Genomic DNA, 18,043 nt, shown 5'->3' with positions numbered 1-18,043 from the left:
CTTCATGCCCAGAGTATCCCGAACGTTCTCACGGTCAGTTTGCACTTCCCCAGGGATGGGGAGCTCACCCGCTCTGGCTCAGCCTGGGAAGACCCTCATCCCGAACTAGAATGTGCTGGAAACAGCCCTCCTTGGTCCTAGGTCTGCCCCCACTTCAGCCCAAGGCTTTGGGACTTCTGCAGATGAGCTCATGGGGCCTCTCCCCAACTTCTCAAGGGCCCAGGTCCTAGACCAGGGCCTCCCACCCCACTGCACCCTATACCAAGCTCAGTCTGGGATAGCATACAGAAGAGGGGCATAATACAGCCAGGAACGGAGTCCAGAACACCAAGAGTCTTACGAGATGTGACCAGTCTATGCCCAGAGCCCAGGCCCTGCCACCCCAGCCTTAGCAGCCCCTGGCATTGCAGACGGGACCAAGACACAGTTCGTCGTTCATCTTTATTTCTGGTCTCTGCAGGCAAGGGGAGGGACCTGGGCGTGGCCACAGGTGGGCTCTAGTCCTCCTCCCCAGCGAAGGTGAAGGGGCTCAGCTTGTAGCCACTGCCTAAGTAGAACTTGTTCTGGAATTCCACCCTGGGGGTGACAAGGGGACAGCTGGTGAGGGGCAGGCCCCCAGGCCTCATGCTGCCCGGGGCCAGCCAGGCGGGCCACTCACCAGTGCAGCCGCAGTGCGTGCAGGAAGGCCGAGAGCCCCTCCATCACCAGCAGGATGGCCACAGTCAACACGGCGAAGGCGGCGAAGACGGGGACCAGCACCACAGCCGCCACACCCAGCTCCCGGCCCATGTGCAGGCCCACACGCATCACCATGGCCCACAGGACCTCCGACAGCTCTGGGGGGCAGGGAGGTAGCTGTGGAGCCCAGGGCCCAGGGGGTGCCCACCCGGCCCCCGTGGCAGCCTGAAGCACCCTTCCCCCTCTGCCCCGGCCCCGTTCCCGGGACCTTCTCCGACATCCTCCCTTTACAGAGGGGATGCTGAAAAGTGACCCACCAGGCCACCCCGCCAGTAGCTATGAGTGTCAGGTGCAGCTGGGACCCGACCCACGGCCAGTCCGCCCGCTGGGGCCCTCTTGCTCACGGGCATGGGCCAGACTCAGGGCCCAGAGGCGCAGGTAGGACGCCGTGTTGGAGATGCAGCCCAGGCAGAACTCGATGGTGTGGATGGCCTGGTGCATGAGCACCTCAGACAGGACGAACTGGGGGGCGGCGGACAGTGAGGGGCCAGCCGGGCTGGCTGCCACACCCACCCCACACTCAGGAAGACCACACCCACCTCGGCCTCCTCTCTGTCCCCGGGGCACCCCACTTTCTCCTCATCAGAGCCCCAGCCGGCCACGGAGGCGTCGGAGGAGTCCAGAATCCCCACCTTGTCGTCATTCTGGGGGCGGGGGGGGCAACATCAGCAGGTCCCCCTCCCCCAGGAGGCTGAGAGGCAGCGAGGGCAGGGTCAAGCCTCCCATCAGCCTTCATGCCCTGCCCCCACCCCGCACCCCTGCCCCGAGCCTCTACCGGCTGGCGGCCAGCGGGCCTGGGCGAGCGGCGGCGGTGCTGCCAGTATAGGAACAAGGGTGTGCCGAGCAGCAGGATGGGCACAGTGGCCAGGGCCAGGACCACCAGTGTAGACTGCACCACCTCCTGTTGGGGAGGGAGCAGGGCTTGAGTCAGGGTGGCCTCTGAAAGCCACGCACCCAGCTTGGGGGGGTGGGAAGAGAGCCTGCAGCCCACTCCTCCTCACCCCCAGACCCCTCACTAAGCCGGGACACCGCGCTGTGAGGAATCCTTCCGGGGAAGAAGGGCACCCACGGCCCCACGCCCGCACCCTGCTTCTCAGAGGAGGAGCCCGCTGCTCAGAGTGGCCCCCCGGCCCCGGCTCACCTGGGCAGGGAAGAGGTCTTTGTTGGTGGGGCTGCGGGAGAAGAGGAACATGTTGATGAAGTGGATGAGGATGCTGGGGGCGGTCGCCGCGCTGGTGACAGAGACGCACAGCCACTTGTAGATGACCAGGAAGACGAGGTAGCCAAAAAGCCCCAGCAGGAAGATCAGCTCAGGCAGGGTCTCCAAGAGCAGCCGGTGCCACTGGCCAAAGTGCCTGAGGGACGGGAAGAATGGGGTCCCCAGGTCACCCACCTCGGGCCACCCTGGCCCTGCCTGTCCAGGTGTCCCCCCTCCCCCACCCGTCTGGGGAACCCGGGCCCTCACACGTGGTTGAAGACTCCCAGGACCACCCCGAAGGTCATGTGGGTGACCCCAAGGATGACGGACATCTTCATCTTGAAAGAGTTGAGGAAGCTCAGGTGGTTGACGGCCAGGCTCCAGACCTGGGGTGGCAGGAGGGACAGGTGGCACACAGAGGCGTCTCTGCCCGCATCCCTCTCGGTAGCCCCTCTGCCCCTGGGGGGCCGTACCACTGTTTGCAACCCGTTGGCCCATGGCGGGCCAGCAGAAGGGAGCGGTGATGTGCACAGACAGGCTGGGCAACAGGGCCCAGACCCCGCTCTTCCCTGCCACGTGACCCTGCCCACAGCTCTCCTGTGCCTCTGCGTCCTCATCTGTGAAATGGGAGCAGTGCCAGCATGGGCCTCATGGGACCATCACCAGGACTATGTACCGCGTCCTGTCACACAGAGCGCACAGAACAGTGCCCGGACGGTGGGCTCCGAGGAAGCCAGCGCTGCCCTCGCTGCCACATGCTTCTCTTGCCTTCCAAGTGGCTGCTGTGTGGGCCCAGCAAGGTGGGCCCCTTGTCCTTCTAGAGCCCCGCACCCCTGCACCCGGCACCAGGCCAGGCCCTCAGGAGGGGTGAGGGTTAACGTCCGGGTCCACGCTGGGACAGGGTCAGTGCGGGGGCCCCGGCCCAGCCCGGCCCTCCCACCTGCCCACACCCCGCAGAGCAAGTGGCCCGGACTCACCGGGTCAATGCCGAAGGGGTAGGGTCCCAGGAAGACACCACTGACCGCGGGGTCCAGGGTGAGCAGCGGGTGTTCGGCCAGGAACGTGTCGCTGTGACAACAAGGACGAGGGGTCAGGGGCTGCGGGGGGCCGCAGGGGCTGCGGGGCCGCCGCCGGGCCTCACCTCCAGCCCGACTGGGTGGCCATGGACGCCACGCTCCAGCCCGAGGGGAAGATGGTCGTGGCGCGGCTGAAGCACTCGTTGTAGATGAAGCCAGTGTAGACGGAGAAGAGCCCCATGAGCAGCAGCAGGTAGCGGCCCGTGAAGAAGGTGCGCCAGATCTGGGCGTGGGGGAGCCGTGAGGGGCGGCCCGGCCCCCGCCCCCCCACCGGCGCCCTGGGCCACCCTCACCTCGTTCCGCGCCGCCTTCACAGCTGGCCGGTCCTCCGCGAGCACCATGGCCAGGGCGAAGAGGAACATGAGCAGCCCGTGGCCCACGTCGCCGAACATCACGGCGAAGAGGAAGGGGAAGGTGATGATGGTGTAGGGCGCTGCGGGCAGAGGGGCCGGGCCGTCAGGGGCACGTGCGCGGCGCGGCACCTGCTGCCACAGGAGCCCGAGCCCAGGCTCCGGGACCCGGGGAGACGCGGAGGGGCTGCTGGCGAGGCAGGGACGCCAGACTGCGTGTCTGCATCCCCGAGGCCGCCACTTCCTGGCTGGGTGACCAGGGACTAGCGACTCAACCTCTCGGAACCTCTGTTTTCCCATCTGTAAACTGGGGACAGCAATGCTCCTGCTTCGTGGGGCTCCTGTCAACGAGTCTATCTAGGGGCGTACGGGCAGCCGCAGCACTCGGCGAGAACCAGTTCCCGTGGGCAGAAGCTCGGAGAGGCCCTCCTGACCAGCACGGGGCAAGCTGCAGAAGGCCGAGTTGCTCACGTCCCCTCTGAGGCCTCGCTTTCCCTTCGGTAAGATGGGACCAATCGGTGCGTGTCCCTGCTCTGAGCGGAGTCCTAGCCCCTCAGAAAGCGATCTTTGCAGTTGGTAAGGTCCCTGGTGGGTCCCCGGGAGGCCACCACTGCAACAGGAGGGCTGCCTGGAGCGCCCTCATCTGGGCTGCTTTTTTACAGCAGCCTGAGCCGCCTCCTGCAGTGGGAGGCTCTGAGGGCCGGGAGCCGGTCATCGACCCTGGCCTTGTTCTAAGTGAAACGGCCTCTGCTAACACGGAGGAACCGCGAGCACGTGAAACGGGCCGGGGGCCCCAGGACAAGCTCTGCGATGCGGCCCCTGCAGGGATGGCAGGCCCCAGAGGACTGCCCGTGACCCTGGCCATTGTCCACTCGGCCTCACATTCTGTCCTCATGTCCTGCCTCCACCACACTGGGGGGGAACCGAGCACCCGTCTCTAGCCCACCAGCTCAGGCCAGACCCCGCCCTGGCCTATGGCCGAGTCCCTTCCAAAAATGCGCCCACGGCTCACCTCCCACACCCATTCTTTGGACTCAGAAACCCACTGCGATCCCCACCCAGTGACAAGGGGTGGGGGGCGCTGGGCCCCCTGACCACACCGGAGCCAGCCGGCGACACGAGAAGCCACATCCGGAGGGAGCAAACCTGGCAGATGACCAGCAGGTGCCACAGCCGCCCGCCTGCTCCCCAACCCCCCACCTCTCAGCTGCTTCCCTGACTGGTTTCTCCCAGCAGCACCGCTCTTCATAGGCCACTTGTGCCAGAGTCCCCCCGGCCCCCTGCCCCCCCAAGGGGTCCGCTTCTGGGCAAACCGGACAGCGGTGGGGCTGGACAAGCAGCTCCACAGGCTGAGTCCAGCCTTGGGGACGGCTTCAGCCTTCCCTGCGAGGCTCTGAGGACTGAGCTCTTACTCCCATTTTATAGATGTGGAAATGGAGGCTCCAAGAAACTAAGAAACGAGCCAGAGTAAGCAGCTCAGACCTCAAACCTGAGCTGTTCCTTTTGCAAAGCCTGTTCTTTCCCATGCTGGACCCCCGGTAAACTGAACTAGGGGTGGGAGGGGGGTTGCTGGGGGTGAACACCAACCTTGGATGCTGCCTCCCCCTGCCCCCGCCCGTGTGGTGGGAGGATGGGCCCGTGTGGAAATGCCGCCCTCCGGGCTGGGGCTCCACAGCTCTCACCGGGGTTGACCTCCTGGTAGCGGCCCACACCGTAGGCGTCCACGATGCCTTGGAAGCTGGCCGTGAAGCGGTTGGTGCGGATGAGTGTGGGGGGCATGTCCCGGCAGGGGATGCGGTGAACCACGGCGCTCACACCTGCCTCGCTCTGGGGCACCCAAGGGGTAGAGGGACAGATGAGACTGATGGCGGGGGCCTTCAGGGACTGCTTGCCACCCACCCCCCAGCCAGACCCAGCTGGGACAGCCCCTCCCCTCTCCATGAAACAGGACTACCTATTAGCCCCACCTGCCCCAATTCAGGGTGATTTAGGGAGAGCCCGAGGTCAGTTGGACCAGAAATGGCTTGGGAAATAGGAGTACGGTGCTTATCCAGGTGGCCCGGGAGAGGGAGCTGCGTTGCCACGTGTGAGCACCTACTAGGCAGCAGCAGCTACAGTGACCCCTGGAGGGTCATCGCACCCATTTCACAGGTGAGTAGCCTGAGGCTCCCTCCAGTAGCCCCAGATCAGGGGCGGTGCCTGTGGAGCTGGTCTCCCAGGTGCTCTGGCCCCTCCGGGGGCTTCGGACATCAGGAGCGGGGAGGCCTTGGGCTAGGGGCGTCAGGACAGACTTCCGGAAGGAGGGGCAGCCCGGGGCCAAGGCCCGGCGATGGCAACAGGAAGTGTGTTGGGAGGTGGGAGCAGGGAAGAGCCGGAGACGCCCCCCACTCACCGAGCCATCCCGCAGCACCTGCTGCAGGGCGGGCAGGTCGCTCGCGGCACACCAGCCCTCGGCAATGAGGCACTTGTGCGTGGCGCTCACGCTGCACTGGTTGAGCACCAGGTACACCGCCTTCATCTTGCGGGTCTGCACCTGCCAGGGCGGCAGCAGCCGCTGCACGCGGCCCAGCACCTGGCTCAGGAAGCGCTCCGTCTCCCCCATGACCTGAGGCCAGAGCAGGTGGTGAGGGCGGCCGGGGCGGGGGGCGGGGCACGGGGGCGGGGCGGGGCAGCCAGCCCTGGCCACGGCCACGAGCGAGCGCCCACCTCCTGCAGCTCGTGGCTCTGCTGCTGCAGCTGCTGCAGGACTCCCAGGCGGCCCTCCTCCTGCTCCACGAACGGGAACACGTGGCAGTGGAAGCTGGCGGGGAGGAGGGGAGATGCGAGCGGTTGGGGGGAGGGGGCGGAGGGCTCTGGTTGTGTGGAGACTGAGTCTGAAGGGTGCATCCGGGGCAGAGGATGGGGTGGTGACACTCGCCCCGCCCCCCGGGGCAGAAGGCCCCCCATGGAGCTCACCAGTCCGTGATCTTGCGGATCTTCTGCCCTATCTGTTCGCCCCAGTAGGAGATGAGGAAGGTCATCCACGTAGCCGGCTCCCCCTGCAGGATGGGGCCCGCTTGACCTGGACTCCCGGCCTCCCACCCCAAGATGCTCTCCCCCACCCCCCGGGCCTCCAGCCTGTACCGTCACTGGGTCCTCCAGCGGCTGCTCCGTCTCCCGGAAGCTGGCGATAAGGAAGCCCCGGCAGGCCCTCCAGAGCAGGCGTTCCAGGGCGGCAGCCTTGGCGGGCTCCACGGCACCTGCCACAAAGCTGCCAGGCCAGGCCACTGTGCTCAGGACGGCCGAGTAGGACAGCGGCCCTGCTCCCCGGAAGGAGGCCTCCAGAAGAGGAGACACCCTCAAGAGCAACAGAAGTTGGCCCGAAGGAGGAGGCTGGAGGCAGTCTGAGGGTGGAGGAGGAGAGCACTGGACAAGGAGTTGACCAGGAAAGATCTGGAACTGCCCCTTACTTACTTGACTCTCAGGTCCTGGTGGGGCCCCCCAGGGGGCTGGAGCAGGGGGGTTCTTTCCAAGAGCCCATCTGCTGGGACGGCTGCCGACTAGGGGCCAAGAGGCACCACTGAGCCCCTCACCCAAATAGGGGCCTGGCCCCCCTGCCTCTCCCCTACCCCGCAGGGGCTGATGCTGACCTGGAGGCGATGGCCCTGGCCCAGCACGGCCGAGTGCAGCCGCAGCTGGTGTAGCTGCACCCGCAGAGACTGCTGGTTGCCCCGCACATCCCGGAGCTCCTGGGCCAGACGGTCGGTCTCCTCCTGGATGCGCAGCAGGTCACGGGGCGGGGGCGCCAGCAGCCTCCCCTCGGGTGGGGGTAGCACCAGGCCAGCCCTCCGCACTTCCTCCTGCAGGAAGGCTGCGTACGGAGTAACAGGTGTCAGGGGAGGCCATTGGGGGCTGACACCAGCTCAGGGCCAGTTAGCCAAGGGCCACCTAATGTCTAGGGGTCCCAAACGCCACCCCAAACTCAACTGGCCACCAGCTAATTGATTCACTGAGTCCCCGACCCCCAGAAAACCCCCAGGCCAAGCTCTATCCCCACAGGGCCACTCTCCCTGTCCTGAGCTCTCTCCTGTGGCCACTATCCCACTGGGCCTGGGTCCCACAATGGGGTCCAGGCAGGTTGGCCCGAGCACTGACGGGTCCAGGACAAGAGCGTGCATGGAGCCCGCTGCCTGAAGGCTAACAAACCATTAAAATGAATGTGCTCTGTTCTCCCCTCTCGTCAGCTCCTCCTGGGAGGGGCTGCCAGAGGCCGGGGCCAGGGTCCCCCTCACCTGGGTTGGAGAAGCGGCTCCTTGGGGCACCTGACCCTGGATACTGGCCTCCCCCACCCCGGTCCGTCTGAGAGACAGAGAGAGCTCTGTCCATGTCTCTCCCCTGCTTAGAAACTGCAGTGGCTCCCAGTGTCCCCTGGATGAATTCCTAGGCCCTCATGCAATATTCAAGGCCTCCTCTAAGTGAGCCCCATTCTCAAGGGCACCCCACGGACCCCAGCGGCCCCATCCTGGCTCTGCAGGGCCTGGCCTGGACCTCCCTTCTGCCTTCCACCTGGGGCACCAGGACTCTTCCTTTCAGGCTGAGCTCAACTGGCACCCCCTCCAGGAAGCCTGCCTGGGATGTGGGCCTGAGGCCAACTCACTGAAGGTCTTCTCCAGCTCTTCGCAGCGCCGAACATCCCCCACGAAGCGTCTCTGGAAGGCGCTCACTGAGGCGTTGAGCTGGGGTTGCCGCACAGATGGGTCAGACTTCTAGGGAGAGGGCCAGGGAGGTCCCCCCCACCCTGGGGCCCAGGCTTGGCTCTGGGCAGGCCATAGCTACTCCCCCCAGAAAGGTACTGAACACACCACAAGCCTCCAGCAGCCCAGCGAGAGACAGACCCAGCTTTGTGTGCTCTGGGGAGGGTGTGACGGGGCCCCTGGAGGCAAAGTGGCCTCAGTGGCAAGGCTGGCCTTTCCGAGAGGGGAGCAGCCGCGGCAGAGGTGGCCAGGGTTTCGAGCTGGGGCCCTTTCGGGGGGAGGCGGCCTGCCGTCTAGGACACGTAGGGATGAGCCCCCCTCCCGCGCCCGTCCGGCCCCACTCACGTCTCTGAACTCCACGAGCCCCAGCTCGCCCAGCTGGCTCACGCAGGTGTAAGCGGCCGAGGTGGGCAGGAAGAGCTGGACCAGTGCCACCTCCTCACTCCGGAACATGGAGCCCATGGTCCTGCAGGCTGGGCCAGAGGGGAACGCTCAGTTGGGGCGGGTCGGACAGCTCCCCACCGACTAGCAATGCTATTCGCCTCAGCTCACGTCATCCATGGGAAGTCTGCTACCAACCCCGCCTGACATATGGGGAAACTGAGGCCCAGGCAGCTTCAAAGGGGCGCTGAGGTCACACAGGAAGTAAGCGGTGCAACTGCGAGGGCAGCCCGCCCTGGCTGGCCTCACGGCCTGACCCACGCCCCCATCCCCGCACTGGCTCTTCTCACATGCACCCTCTGCTCCCGCTGTCCCTCCTCTGTGACCTGCCCTCACCCTAGGCCCTACTCGTCCTTGGGGCCCCAGGCCAAGGGTTGCCTCCAGCAGCTGGCCTCCTAATTGCCACAGCCCTCGGCTGGCCACCAACCCTCGTCCTTCTACACCAAGGAGCGTCAGTCCATGTAGACAGACAGCCGGGGCTGAAGGTTGGGGCTGTCCCCCATCCCCCGAGTCCCCCTGGCAGCTGGAGCCCCCCTAGAGGTGTCTGTGTGTGCCGAGGGGGTGGGAGCCTCCAGCGGGTCCCCTGGTGCCCTCACTGAGGGCAGAGGCCCAAGGCCAGGTTGGGGCGGGACCTTCCCCCGAGGCTTGGACCGTTTGGCGGCCGATGTCCAAATAGGGGCAGAAACAGCCTTCCAGGTGTCGAAACCCAGGAAAGTGAAACTGTGGAAGCTGACAGGGGCAGGACGGCCTGGCGGGGCCCTGCCCAGATGCCTCGGGGGAGGCCCTGCAGTTGCCCCAGCCATGAGCCAGGGCTCCACGGCCATTGCTCTCGGGGCCCAGGGCCAGTCACTTCCCCTTTGTGGAACTCAGTTTCCTTAGCTCTCATAGTGTCAGGGAAGGGGACAGGCGTGGGTGAGGTCCCCAACTGAGGGTGACCATTTGGCGCCAAAGCTCCGCCTGCTGTCTGGGAGGGTGGGGGCCTGCCCAGCTGGTCACTTCCTCCCCTGGGCCTGGTTTCCTTCAGTCTAAACAGGGAATGCAGCCCCTGCCCTGGCCTGGAAGAGGAAAGAAGGCGGAGGCAGCCCAGGACTGCAGTAGCCCTGGGCCCCGGGCAGGGAAGTGTGGGCAGGAGGGGCTAGGCTCCACCCCCAGAGGGCCAGGGCCCAGGCTCCAGAGTGTGGCTCAGGTTGTGACTGGCTGTGTGTCTTTGGGGGAGCCTCTCACCTTCTCTGGGCCTCCACTTCCTCTTTGGGTAAATGGGACTTGGCCACCCCCAGCAGAGACAGGACCTGGGTGGAGAGATGACAAAAATAGAAGCTTCACGTAACCCCTCACCCATTCTACCTCATTGCAACCTAACAGCAATCCTGGGGAAAGAGGACCTTGTGGCCTTGTTTTACAGACTCTCACGGACAGCTCAGCGCACCTGGAGAGGTGGGGTCTGGGATCAGGTGGTCAGCAGGTGGTTAAGTCAGGCCAGAACTGCCCTTGGAGCTGTAGGTTTGTCGTCCCAGGGCACAGTACGCACTCAGGTGAGGGCTGTTCTCTGCCCAAGGCCCCCTGAAAGCCTGGGCTGGACAGATGAGGGGATTGTAGGGAACCAGGTCTGGGGACCCAAGGGGTACAGCAGCCCCAGGCTGTGGCCAATCTAGTCACTCACAGGGCCTCGGCCTGGGCAAACCCCTTGGGTGGGAATTTCCTTGGATGGGGTGGACGGGGTGTGCAGGGACCTGGTCAGACCCCCTCCCCCACAGGTGAGGATGCCACTGGCTCACCCCTTAGCCCCCATCCTCTCCGGCCCCTACCCAAGCCGGGGCGGGGGGTGTACCCTACTCCTTTTAATGGAGCAAATGAAGGTTCCTCAGTCCTTTGGCCTTCAGGATCCAGACTGCAGCCCCCTCCTCCCTCTGTTCCCCCCTCCTCCTGGTCCCTCATGGGCTGAGGCTAAGGCCAACTCCTTCAGGAACCCACCAGATCTCTGCTCTAAGCCCCTGACCCATGATGATGACAACTGAGCTGGAGAAGAGAAGACCTGCTGCCTCACCCATTCCAGACTGGTAGGCTCTGGAGTTAGAGTAACCCCACTTGCCTCTAACTCTGCCTCTTCCTAGTTGGGTGGGACTCAATTTCCTCATCTGTAGAATGGGTCCCTCCCTCCGAGGAAGATGCCCCAGAGAAAGCCCTGAGCACCACCAGAGCAGCACCAGGACGGGCAGAGTTGGGCTCAGTAGTTAGCAGCTGTTACCTCTCCGTCCTCCTCTTCCCTCCCCCCCTCCACCTCCTCCTCCTCCTCTTCCTCCTCCGCGCCACGGCGGCCCCCACCAGGGCCCCGACACCCGGCGGGCCGATAAACTGAGTCGCATGCACGGCCCAGGTGGGATGGGGGTTCCAGGACCCCTTTCTCCGGGCAGGGCGAAGCGAGGGTGGCAGACAGAGCTGGGGGGCCCTGCGGATCCCGGCTGGGGCACACTCACCCCCGGGTCCACCGCACGCGGCGCTGCTCAGCTCTGCGCTCCTGGCTCTGCGCTCCCGGCCGCGGCGCCCACGCAACTCACTTTCCCCGGCGGGCGGGCCGCAAGGGGCGGGGCCACGGTAGCCCCGCCCCATCCCCTCCGGGCCCGGCGGGGAGGGGCGCCGGAGTCCCGCGAGCGGCGGGCGGGGAGGCAGGGCCCGGCCTGCGGCCCCGCCCGCCCTCGCTCGCTCGCGTGAGGCTGGGGGACGTGACGTGGGGCGGGGAGGCCGGGGGACCCGAGCCGAGACTCTGAGCCGCGTCGACCGCGCACGCCTACGTGGCCGGGATGCGGGTGCGGGGAGGCGGCCGGGGCTCGGGGATGGGAACCCCCCCACACACCTAGAGGGCTCGCTGGGCCTGCGGCAGATGGGATCCCAAAGCACTGAGGCTTGAGGTCTAAGAGCCTCGCACCCCGCCTCTGGGACCCCTTTCCTGAGGCCGCGTTTGCACCCGGTCCTTACACCTTCCTGCCTCTTGACCACCCAGGAAAGGGGCCTAAGCTCCAGGCCCAGGGGCCCTGGGTGGGTGCAGCTCTCTGCGGGCCTTTTTCCTAAGCTGCAAAAGGGCTGGGGGCTTTTTTTTTTTTTTTTTTTTTTTTTTTTTTAAACTGAGGGCTGGGCCGGGCTTGTGATGTTCCGCGCACCCAATGGTAATTGTTGCTTTTCCTACAGCCAGGGGCGTGTGTGTGACTTTGCTGATTAGCTCCCCACGGTTGGTCATGTCCCAGCACCCCTGAACGGAGGCTCACGAATGTCCAGCTGCCTGCACTTTGGACAGACCAGGACCATACCCACTGGGGACAGGAAGGACAAGGGGCCTCTCAGCTCTGGTGATCCTTGAACTTCACATGGCAAGGTCCTCTGAGGGGTAGGGGAGCTGTGGGCAAATGAAGCAAGCCCCAGAGCTGGGGGTGGAAAGTTACAGCCAAGGTCAGTATCATCAGAAAAGGGGGTGACCCAGTTCTGGGGCATGGTAGGTCTGGGTGCTGGGGGGGCTTCAACCAAACCAAGGTCAATACTTTCTGGTGCAGGGGCAACCGGAACCCCGCTGTTACAAAATGGCATTGGAGGTGCGCTCCTGAAACACACAGAAAGTTTGGGGTCAGAAAGGGAAAGGATCAAGTCAGGAGCGGGACCATCAGACCCATTTTAAACAAATGTGTTCTATTTACCGGTGTACAGATATAGGCTCCATGACAATCACCGAATGCTGGTTGTGTCTGGGAAAAGTGCAATCAAAGGTGATGGAGCATTTTCAAGCTGATGATTGTAGGGGTCCTGCCTCCCACAGCCACTATGGCCTGCAGGGGCTTGGGCACACATACACTTCCTAGGCTCTGGTCTTCTCTTCAGATCCTGCATTCCTCACCCCTGCGCCTAGTTCCTTAGGCGGTGGGGGCCCAAGCAGGACCTGGACCACTTCAGCACCAGGAGATGGCCCAGGCGTCAGCAGCCATGAACAAAGGGAATGAGCTGGGGAAAGGCTAGGACTCTTTGCAACAGGCCTTCTCAGAGCCTTGAATGTGCTCACAGGTGGTGTCTATCCCAGAGGAAAGAGGGCACTTGGGGCATTTCCCACACTGACTTGTCCACAGAACATCCTCCTCTCTCTTCTTTCCACACAGCATCACGGGAGGTTAGCGTTTTGTGAAGAGCACTTTTGGGAACGATGGAAGAGGAGGGGCCCAGATCTCTGACCTGAGCTAGTGTTTTCATCGGACACATGCTGTGTGACCCCAAGCAAGTCCCTCACTTCTCTGAGCTGGCGTGCTCACAGATACAAACAAGCCGAAGCCTTTTTTCGAGGCACCGGGTCCCAGGGAGCAGGTTCTGGCTGTCCCGTCCGCACCGGGCTAGCACGCGACCCCTCGGGGAACCACACACTGCCGGGACTGGGAAGGGGAAGTTCTGAGCACCAGCAGCCAAGCCCGCAGCCTGGTATGGGGAACTTGGGGCAGAAAGGGGATGCGGTGAGAGATGAGGCAAGGCCAGCTCAGGGACAGCAGGGCCTGTGTCACCTCCTTGTGACTGCCGCCCCAGGCACGCCTCTCCCTGCCCCTAACAAGGACACCCTGGCCTTTCTGAGGTTCTGCCACTCATAGGGCTTCTGCCCGAGGCCTTGGGAGACCCGACATCCTCAAGGCCGTAGCCGTGCATGGCCTGACCCTCCGGACACCCAGGATTACAGGACAGCGACCTGAGACTAAGCCCTGGGGACCATGCCCAGGAAGATGGGTACGCAGAAGGACTGCCTTGTGCCGGGGCGGCCCCCGGACTCCCATGGCAGGCCAGGTCACCTCTGCCAGCTTCCCTGAAGGACCCGCCCAGGGGAGGGACCCACAGGCTGAACCTTTGTGGCCCGGACAGCTGGATTCACGACAGAGGCAGGACAGGAGGGCAGAACTCTTTTATTGGGTGGCGGGGGTTGCAGGCCAGCTGGGCGGTGGGGGGCATCAGCGGTAGAGGTAGTCGGCCTGGATGTTGGCGGCAATCTCGGCCTCCCACTTGTCCCCGTTGCTCAGCAGCTTCTCCTTGTTGTACAGGAGCTCCTCGTGCGTCTCAGTGGAGAACTCGAAGTTGGGGCCCTGCGGGCGGGGGCAGGTGCAGCGGCATCAAGCCCCCCACACCCCCTCCTCCCGAGCACGTCTGCCCCTGGCCCTGCCCCCGGCCCTGCACCCCCTACAGGCCTGCTCACCTCCACGATGGCGTCCACGGGGCAGGCCTCCTGGCAGAAGCCGCAATAGATACACTTGGTCATGTCGATGTCATAGCGCGTGGTCCGGCGGCTGCCATCGGCCCGCGGCTCGGCCTCGATGGTGATGGCCTGCAGGAGGGGTACCAGGTGCCCCAACTGCTCCTGTCTGCTCCTTCCTAGGGGCTCACCCCAGGGCCACCCACTCTTGGCCTGAGGCACCCCTCCTGACACCTCTCCCCAAAGTCCCGTGTCATTCTGCCCTAGCTGACATTTCTGTCCACTTCCGGCATCTCCTGCCTGAGACACTAGGTCTCCCGAGGGGAGGCCCGTAGGCTGCTGGGTTCACTGCAGCACCGATGGCCCTGGCAGGCAGTGGGGGGGGTGGGGGCAGATAAGAAAACGGAGGCTCAGAGATGCTGAGGGGCTTTCCTAGCCACACAAAGCCCAGACTCAAAGTTAGGTCCCCAACCCTCAGTTTCTGGGTTATGGCCTGGTGCCAGCAGTGAGACGTTCTGGAGCCTCCCATGGCCAGAAAGATGTTCAAAGGGGGCTTGCCAAAGGTCTTTATGTGTCCCCAGGAGGTAATGTTCATCATTCAGTGGGACCGTAGGCTGGTGGCCTTGTTTCTTTGGCCTCAGTTTCCTTATCTATAAAAATGGAGATAATAATCTCTATATCCTAGGGTTGCTGTAAGTCAGTCATGAGGAGGAACAGCGGCTGATCTGTCCATGGGGCTCACAACCTGGAAGGCTGTCACGGCTACAGGTGTCTGGGCTCTTCTATGCGCTCTGGGATCAGAGACACCAGGGTCATGGCCTGGGAGGCTGCTGGGAGGGACGGTCACTGTGCGGGGGGATGCCTGACTGCCGGGCACACCCATGGGTCCGCCCAAGAGCCTCAACTGCACTTGTCTGTCTCTTTTTTTTAAAGATTTATTTATTTGAGAGAGAGAGACGACGTGCATGTGGGAAGTAAGGGGGAGAGGCAGAGGAAGGGGGTAAGTCAAGCAGACGCCCCACGGAAAGCAGAGCCCCATGTGGGATTTGGTCTCACAACCCTGAGAGCATGACCTGAGCTGAACCCAAGAATCGGCCGCTTAAACGAACTGCGCCCCAACCGGATCTGTTTCTCCACTAAGGGGCCCTGACTCGGGGTTGGGGGGTGCCCTGCAACAGAACTAATGCTGGAGGCTCAAAGGAGCAGGAGACAGGGGCAGTGAGGGCCTCAGGGGCGGCACGTGTGTCCTCGGGGCCGGTGACAGGCACATTCGCAGAACCCTAAAACCACTGCCGTGTTCAGGGCAAAAGTGGACTTTCAGGTACCACCCTGGGGCTCAATGACCAGGTCCCCGACGGCAGGACCCACAGGTGTCATGTGGCCTGCTCAGGGCTGCAAGCCTTCCTCTGAGGACTCAGGGACTCTGCACTGGCCTGGCAACAGGGCTCAGAGAGGGCAAGGGGCTTTCCCAGGGACACGCTCCCAGTGGGGGGGTGGACGTCCAAGACTGCCCTGCTTCCCTCTGAGTGGCAGGCGCTGGGGGGCAGGCAGCAGGGGTCAGGGGCTCACCTGGGCGGGGCAGACAGCCTCACAAAGCTTACAGGCAATGCAGCGCTCCTCTCCCGACGGATAGCGGCGCAGCGCATGCTCTCCCCGAAAGCGAGGGCTCAGTGGGCCCTTCTCGAACGGGTAGTTGATGGTGGCAGGCTCCCGGAACAGGTAGCTCAGGGTCATGCCCAGGCCTGTAGGCAGCAGGGGCATGGTGGGTGGGGGCCCCGTCTAACACTCTGTGCCCACCCCCATCCCCTTCCCCCAGGGCCCACCTCGGATGAGCTCAGTCCACAGCAGGGTCTGAGCCGCCCTGTCGGTCACTGCCTTCATGTCCATGGAGGGTTCCTGCATGTTCACGAACTCTGCAGGGGAGGTGGGCAGAGAGGGCCATAGCAGGGCCTCACGGGCCCCTGTCCCTCCCCTAGGAATCCAACTCAGGAAGATAAGGCCCCCCCAAGGGCTGGTTCATTCATCAAACCTTCCGGCCTCAGCAAGGGCCTTGCAAGGCTTGTCTCTGACTCCGGGCAGTCCTTGCCCACTTCTCCCTGTGTGTGGGCAGCTGTCCAAGCCCAGAGGTGGCGGGGGTGCTTGGGCGGTGAGGTCCTGGCAGAAGAGGACCAACACCGGAGCCTCCCACCTGGCAGCTCCCTCCCTCCCTGTCCCACACAGGGGAGCTCTGAGCTCAATGTGCGGCCACAGAGAAGCCTCCCCATCATCTCGCAGACAGAGCCTGCCCCCACGAATCAGATTCAGTCTAGATCACTGTTACAAGTAGAAACAGGCTCAGAGAGGGGGAGCCTCAGGCAGAGCCGGGACTAGAACCTAGGCCTCCACCCCTGCCTCTGGTAGGTTCAGGATCTGGAAAGCCCAAGGCTCAAGGTGCCCCAGACTCACTGTAGGTCGCTGCCACGGTACTGCCGTGGAGGCTCCGGCCAGTGGGCTGCCCTGCAAGGAGAGGGATTACGTTAGGCAGCTGCAGCCTCACGTCAGGAGACTGGGCTCCCCAACGCCCCAGGAAAGGCTTCCTTGGTCCTACCTGCTCGTGCAGCCTGGGCCAGAGCCCGAAGCAGCGTGGGTGTACTCAGGCAGCGCATCTGCAGGGATGCAAAGGGAGAGGCACGCGTGGGTCCCACACCTGTCCCCAGGAACTCCGGTACTGCAGGAGCCCGGACCTCAGTGCCGCTGTGTCACTTGGTTTCCGATTTACCCCCATTCCTAACAGAGGCACAGGTGTGGCACCTCCCAGCCCTCCAAACCTGACCCAGCTAGGCTGGGCTAAGAGTGAGGGGGCATCTGTGAACCCACGTCCTATTGATCTCACCTTCTAAGAAATCTTTAAAATCCATCCCTCCTCTCTCCCCTGACCAGTGCTCCTGTCTCCTATCGGATCCCTCCCCTGTTCATCCTCATGGGATCTGACAACACCAATAGTAGCCACCAGGACTGAAAGCTCACTGTCCTGGGGAGAGTCACGCACACCATCATTCGGTCCTCACAAGGACCCCACGAGAGGCACAGAGGCGAAGCTGAAGCCTGGCCATGTTAAGTGACTTGCCCAAAGTCACACACTGGATGGGGGAGGGTGTGGGACCAGTACGTGTACCCAGGCTCCGCCCTTTACACCCACAGGCCCCTCCTCCCCCATGCTGGAAACCCTTTAAAGGCTTAAATAACCCTCGGGATCAAATTCCTTGTCCCCCCATCAAGGTCCTTCTGGAACGGTCTCCTGCCTGCCAAGTGACCTTGGGCGGGTGAGGTCATCTTGCACGTTTTCTCCTCCGCGAAATGGGGGTCATGAGAACGAAGGGGCTTGTATATGTCCTGAGCCTGGCACCTAGCCGAAGCTCAAAAGTGGCCCTCCCGTGACCTGTGCCTTCCCGCGTGCCCATCTCCGACCGCTAACTCCAGTGCCAAGAGCCTGACACCTTCCCCGACCTTCCCCATGACCTCCGACCCCACGGACGCGGGCGGGGCATGCGCCTTGGCGGTGCCGGCCCCCGGATCCGCCCGCTGCGCGCTGAAGGACACCTACACCGCCGGCCCTGAGCAGGCCGAGATGAAGCCCGTCCGCACAGCCGGCGGGACTTACGAGAGCACCACAGTCGCCCTCGACGCCGCACCGCCCAAGGCCGGCTTTTAACAGTTGAGCCCGAACACCTACCATGAAGCGCTGTCGCTCCTTCCCTTGCCGAGCGGCCTGTCCGCCGAGAGGCGGAGCCTACACTCTGAGACGCTACCATTGGGCCGGCTGGTTTCACCTTTTCCGCGCTCATCTTTTACGGTGTGACCTGATTGGCCAGTGTCTCCGCTGAAAGAGGCGGGATCCAGAAGCATCTTTCCTTTGATTGGCTAGGGGATAGCCAACTCTTGAAGTTGCGCAGGGCGCTGCCATGTTGGATTGGAGAGGCCAATAAGCAAGGACTCCTGCGCCACTGGAGGCGGGACGTCCGGGGCGTGGCTTAGGAAGCGGCTCCGGGTCAGACCTGGCGCGGAGGGTTGGAGGAGAGTTGATGGGTTGCTGCAGGGTATTTGTGGTAACGGTGCAGAGAATTGTGGCCGGCAGTGATTCCGCGGGAGCCGTGCCTGGTGGGTGCTAACCCTTGACCCAGGGGCTGCGTGTGGAGGATTATTCTCGCTTTACTGATGGGGCAACCGAGGCACGGACTTGTTTAGGAACTTGGCCCAAGCGTTAGAGCTGCACAGTGCGGCCGCCTGCGTCCTAACTGGGTGTGTGTGACTCGGGATCCCTGTCA

General features: G+C 63.8%; 2 protein-coding genes across 3 annotated transcripts; both read right to left on the bottom strand.

Moving 5' to 3' along the window:
• Positions 1-422: 422 nt before the first annotated feature.
• TCIRG1 (T cell immune regulator 1, ATPase H+ transporting V0 subunit a3) lies at positions 423-11,104 on the bottom strand. The gene is made up of 20 exons (XM_032879665.1): positions 11,011-11,104; positions 8,441-8,568; positions 7,999-8,077; positions 6,992-7,212; positions 6,816-6,901; positions 6,486-6,612; positions 6,318-6,400; positions 6,069-6,162; positions 5,755-5,967; positions 5,045-5,189; positions 3,306-3,445; positions 3,078-3,235; positions 2,914-3,004; positions 2,204-2,322; positions 1,880-2,093; positions 1,514-1,639; positions 1,278-1,382; positions 1,083-1,200; positions 659-836; positions 423-576 (listed from the first exon to the last, which is right to left on the bottom strand). The coding sequence occupies exons 2-20, from the start codon at positions 8,555-8,557 to the stop codon at positions 498-500; spliced, it is 2,493 nt and encodes an 830-aa protein (XP_032735556.1). The 5' UTR covers positions 8,558-8,568; positions 11,011-11,104; the 3' UTR covers positions 423-497.
• Positions 11,105-13,437: 2,333 nt separating this feature from the next.
• Positions 13,438-17,526, bottom strand: NDUFS8 (NADH:ubiquinone oxidoreductase core subunit S8). Of its 2 annotated transcripts, none has more exons than XM_032879664.1 (7): positions 17,452-17,526; positions 16,327-16,384; positions 16,185-16,235; positions 15,563-15,652; positions 15,309-15,481; positions 13,743-13,871; positions 13,438-13,632 (listed from the first exon to the last, which is right to left on the bottom strand). In XM_032879664.1, the coding sequence occupies exons 1-7, from the start codon at positions 17,452-17,454 to the stop codon at positions 13,501-13,503; spliced, it is 636 nt and encodes a 211-aa protein (XP_032735555.1). In that variant the 5' UTR covers positions 17,455-17,526; the 3' UTR covers positions 13,438-13,500. The 2 variants fall into 2 exon arrangements, with proteins under 2 accessions (XP_032735555.1, XP_032735553.1); XM_032879662.1 differs by lacking the exon at positions 17,452-17,526 and adding an exon at positions 16,965-17,158.
• Between the last annotated feature and the right edge of the window lie 517 nt (positions 17,527-18,043).

Source organism: Lontra canadensis, unplaced genomic scaffold (assembly GCF_010015895.1).
Source record: "Lontra canadensis isolate GAN:19392208 unplaced genomic scaffold, GSC_riverotter_1.0 scaffold66, whole genome shotgun sequence".
In the NCBI taxonomy this organism is placed as follows: Eukaryota; Metazoa; Chordata; class Mammalia; order Carnivora; family Mustelidae; genus Lontra; species Lontra canadensis.
Note: the sequence above shows the minus strand (reverse complement) of the source record. Positions and strands in the feature narration are given on the sequence as shown.

What these genes read in the sequence shown, in the direction of transcription:
- NDUFS8 (XM_032879662.1), bottom strand. Translation starts at nt 17,051, where the DNA reads ATGACCTCACCCGCCCAAGGTCACTTGGCAGGCAGGAGACCGTTCCAG. An exon ending in GGCCCAGGCTGCACGAGCAG is followed by an intron (nt 16,236 to 16,326) that starts GTAGGACCAAGG and finishes CTCTCCTTGCAG; the next exon opens with GGCAGCCCACTGGCCGGAGC. An exon ending in GTGGACTGAGCTCATCCGAG is followed by an intron (nt 15,482 to 15,562) that starts GTGGGCCCTGGG and finishes TGCTGCCTACAG; the next exon opens with GCCTGGGCATGACCCTGAGC.
- TCIRG1 (XM_032879665.1), bottom strand. Translation starts at nt 8,557, where the DNA reads ATGGGCTCCATGTTCCGGAGTGAGGAGGTGGCACTGGTCCAGCTCTTC. An exon ending in GGCCCGCTGGCCGCCAGCCG is followed by an intron (nt 1,383 to 1,513) that starts GTAGAGGCTCGG and finishes CCCCGCCCCCAG; the next exon opens with AATGACGACAAGGTGGGGAT. An exon ending in CCTGAGTCTGGCCCATGCCC is followed by an intron (nt 837 to 1,082) that starts GTGAGCAAGAGG and finishes CCTGCCCCCCAG; the next exon opens with AGCTGTCGGAGGTCCTGTGG.